The sequence below is a fragment of the Bombina bombina genome, chromosome 6 (assembly GCF_027579735.1).
Source record: "Bombina bombina isolate aBomBom1 chromosome 6, aBomBom1.pri, whole genome shotgun sequence".
NCBI lineage: Eukaryota > Metazoa > Chordata > Amphibia > Anura > Bombinatoridae > Bombina > Bombina bombina.
In genome coordinates, this window is record NC_069504.1 from 1,031,790,781 (window position 1) to 1,031,795,249 (window position 4,469).

The window sequence follows — 4,469 nt, forward strand, 5'->3', positions numbered from 1 at the left end:
TCCCCGAGCATACAAGTCAGTAATCATGATGTTACTGATAAATCAGACAGGGAATCCCATTTATGAGGTAATGGATGCAATAAGACAAATAGGGGAGCTAGGGGAATGGGATGCCCCAGTAAAGCCTGATAAAGGCAGTGGGCCGCCCCCTCCTAGAGCCAATGCTCCTCCCCGACTGTCAAGGAAAGAGATGTTCACAGAACTCCTCAAAGCAGGGGTAAAGAAGGAACAAATAGATGGGATAGAAACTAAGGAAATATGGAAGTTATATCAACAGCATGTGGGCAAAAGGATAAATGTGCAAAAGGGAAAGTCCGGTGACCTCATAACAGGTACCACAGTCGCCCCTTCTGCCCCCACGCTAGATGATATACAAAGGCCTACCACAGGGGAAAGCTAAGAGACCAAGGAGATACTGCAGCTGATATGTGATCAGTTGGAAAGTATAAAAAAAGATAGTAAAGAAGCAGCAACTAAGACCCGGTTATATCCTAGATTGCCTTTGCCTCTGGGATATGGTTACCAGGGAGGGATGAGAGAGAATCAGGTCCCCATGGCCCCGGCTAACACCCCAGAGGCCCAAGGACCTGAGTTGGATGTGCTATCTTTGGGTGATCTGAAAGAATTCTTCCAGAACCCATAGGAATCAGGTCAAACTCCCAGTATCAGGGCCGCCTATTTTGATCATCGCCCCCATGTGGAACTAGAGATCCACTGGAGCAAAAATAATGTACAATGTTAGCGGGCTTTGATTGATACGGGAGCGGAGGCCACACTGATACAGGGAAATCCGCGGGCATTCAAGGGGAAAAAGACAATAATTACCGGGCTGGGAGGGAAAACTATAGAGGCAACAAAAGCATGGGTAGATTTAAAGATAGGGCATCTTCCTAAACGGCGATGTTCTGTTTTAATCGTACCCATCCCAGAGTACATAATTGGCATTGATGTGCTAAAGGGAGAAACATTGCGGTTAGAGGATGGAATGTACAGCTTTGAGGTAAGGCCTTATGTGTCCATCAAAACCGTTACTGTAGGAAAATTGTTGATGCCCCCCATACAGGTCCCAGTGGCCTTGAAGAGGGTATACATTCGACAATACCGAATACCGGGAGGGCATAAAGAGATAGGTGACACTATCAAAGATCTAATAGCTGCAGGGGTGGTGAGACCTATCACCACATCTTGGAATAATCCCATTTGGCCGGTCAAGAAAAGTGATGGGACCTGGCATATGACTGTGGATTATAGGGAGTTAAATAGTAATACTCCCCCATTAACGGCAGCAGTACCCGATATGGTTACGCTGATAGAAAATATACAGCGTCACCCTGGAAATATGTATGCGGTCATTGACCTGGCAAATGCCTTCTATACAATACCTATAGAGGAGCAGTGCCAAGAGCAATTCGCATACACCTGGCAGGGACGGCAATTCACGTTCACGCGCCTCCCAACGGGCTATGTCCATAGCCCCACAATCTGCCACAGGATTGTGGCAGAACACATGGAGGAAGTTACTCTGCCCCCCAACGTGCAGGTCACACATTATATAGATGATATAATGATACAGGGACCTGATGAGCAAGTAGTGCAACAAGTGTTAGAACAGGTGATAACCCACTTAAAGAAGAAGGGGTGGGAAATCAACCCTGCCAAAATACAAGGGCCAGGAACCTCAGTACGATTCCTGGGTATACAGTGGACAAATGGCCGTAGGGAAATAACCCCTAAAGCCAAGCAGAAAATAGTGGAATTTACATCCCCTAAAACCAAAAAGGAAGCCCAGCGCTTCATTGGGTTATTTGGCTTTTGGCGGCAGCATATACCCCACCTGAGCCAAATACTAGCCCCCATCTACAAGGTTACCAGGAAAAAGTATAGCTTTGAGTGGGGGTCTAAGGAGGAGTTGGCTTTTGAAACTGCAAAACAGGCCATCCAAATGGCGATGGATCTGTGGCCAGTAAAGGAAGGGCCAATAGATTTAAATGTGTCTGTCCACAAGGAACATGCTAATTGGAGCCTTTGGCAGAAACAAGGGAGAGGGAAAGTCCCCCTTGGTTTCTGGACTAGGAAATTGCCTGAGGCAGGTGACTGATACACGCCCTTTGAGCGCCAGTTATGTGCTTGCTACTGGGCTTTAGTGGAAACAGAGGAGCTAACGTTAGGGCATGATGTATTCTTGAGGCCTGAGATTCCCATAATGAACTGGGTAATGGGCAGTCCTAAGACCCATAAGATTGGACATGCTCAGGAATCAAGCATCATAAAATGGAAATGGTATATACAGAACAGGGCAAAGACAGGTCCCAAAGGGGTTGCCGCACTGCATGAAAAGGTTGCTGAGCAACCCCTCCAGGGGACAGCCCCCATTCAGGAGACACCAACAGAGGAGTCTCTAGTAAAATGGGGTGTGCCATATGATCAACTGTCAGAAGAACAGCAAGCCCATGCTTGGTTCACTGACGGATCAGCAAAATATGTGGGTTCACAGAGGAGTTGGAAAGCAGTAGCCTACAATCCTGTGACCAAACAGATGCTGGGAAAAATGAAAGTAGCCAATACGCTGAGTTAGTTGCTGTCCATCAGGCCATAGCCTGTGAACAGGGCGAATGCCACGTATACACCGACTCATGGTCAGTGGCAAATGGGCTAGCCACCTGGCTCCCCACCTGGGAACGAAAAGACTACCAGATATACTCAAAGGAGGTGTGGGGGAAGCAGATATGGCAGGAACTCAGCAGATTGGTTAAGGAAAAGACAGTGACTATTTACCATGTAGATGCCCACACAAATCAGGATTCACTAGAACGGCTGTTCAAGTCTATTGCAGATGAGGCAGCCAAAGTCTCCACTGTGGAAAGTGAGGATGTGGATGAGGAGGCTGACAATAAGGGTGTGGCCCAGTGGGCCCACCAAAAAAGTGGACACCTTGGAGAGAGAGCGACTCATAGGTGGGCATTGCAAAGGGGTATCAAGCTATCTATGGAAGTAATAAAAACAGAGATAGCAAATTGTCCTGTATGTCAGCATGTCAGGAAGCGACAGATTCCTGGCATGGTGGAAGGACATATCAAAAGAGGCAAGCTGCCAGGCCAGATCTGGCAGATAGATTTCATAGGACCTCTTCCCTCCAGCAAAGGCTGCCAGTACGTGTGCACGGCTGTGGACACGTACTCAGGCTACCTCATAGCCCACCCATGTGAGCAAGCAACTCAGATAAACACCATTAAGACCCTAGAATTAATCACAAAATTCTATGGCACTCCATTGCAGATACAGAGTGATAATGGTACTCATTTTACAGGACACATGGTACAGGGATATAGTGCAGAAAGGTACATACAATGGATATACCATATACCCTATTATCCCCAAGCAGCAGGATTAAGTGAGCGAATGAATGGTTTGCTAAAGCAGCAGTTAAAGAAGCTAGGGGATGGTACCTTGCAGAAGTGGAGGGACCATCTTGAGGAAGCAATTAATGTTTTAAATAACTGTCCTATTACAGATAATGAGACCCCACTGTCTAGGATGATAAGCAGACAGGAGTACACTGAGTGTCGAGATCAACATGTTGTGGTAACGTGTTGGGAAACTAGCCCTGGGGGTTTAGCGCCAGATAAATTGCTCCCTCCTAGTGGCGGGATATACTTGACCATCCAGGACCAGGTAACAATATCCCCTGAGAGCTCCCAAACCATATCAACAGGGATAGGGGTCCAAATACCTGACAAACATGTGGGTTTCATAGTTCCAATGCCCTCTCTCATAGTCAGAGGTATTAGCATAGTGGAGAAAACGCTAGACCCTGGAAGAACTGAGGAAGTGAAGCTCACCCTCCTCAATAGAGGAAAGGAACAGGGAGACAGGTCAGCATTAGGAGTAGTAGCAAAGCTTATAGTTACTCCCACCTGCAACAGTGAGATAGCGGAACAGGAAACTGCAGAAACTAGGGGAAGGGTGGGCATAGGGGCTGAGGTCTGGTTGAAACAAGAAAAGGGCCCCCCCGTGCCTGCAGAGGTGATAGCTAAGGGAGATGACAATGTGGTAATTGTGGTAAAGCAAGGGAGCAATGATTGGCTGCATGTGCCTGCGGGCAAGTGCTATTTACGGAATTAATTTGAAGTATGTTTCCTTCCTAGATTCTTGTTGGCATGGCTGCTATTGTAACCGGTGCTCTGTTGGGACTTCTTTTGGCCGCATGCGTAAGCCAAGCACTGATGAGCCAGAGGATGAAACGTGAGGTGTCCGGTGCCAGCTATCACACCTTCTATGAGGGAAGCATGACCGTTCCGTATTGCACAACATGGGCATCCTGCTCCATCCCATTTACCTTTGATGACGACGTAACCTGTTTGACCAAAAATGAATATGGAAGTTGGATGTTCCTTACCAAGCGGGAAAGGGTGGTATTTGAACTATCAGAAGAAGAGACAATTACCTGTGACATCCCTTCCTCCACTGTA

At 47.3% G+C, this 4,469-nt stretch overlaps 1 protein-coding gene across 1 annotated transcript; it reads left to right on the plus strand.

Moving 5' to 3' along the window:
• The first annotated feature begins 985 nt into the window (after nucleotides 1-985).
• LOC128664865 (uncharacterized) lies at nucleotides 986-4,135 on the plus strand. The gene is given in 2 exon segments (XM_053719664.1): nucleotides 986-2,528; nucleotides 2,531-4,135. Coding segments are annotated over 2 exon segments (3,135 nt in total). The 3' UTR covers nucleotides 4,123-4,135.
• Nucleotides 4,136-4,469: the final 334 nt, after the last annotated feature.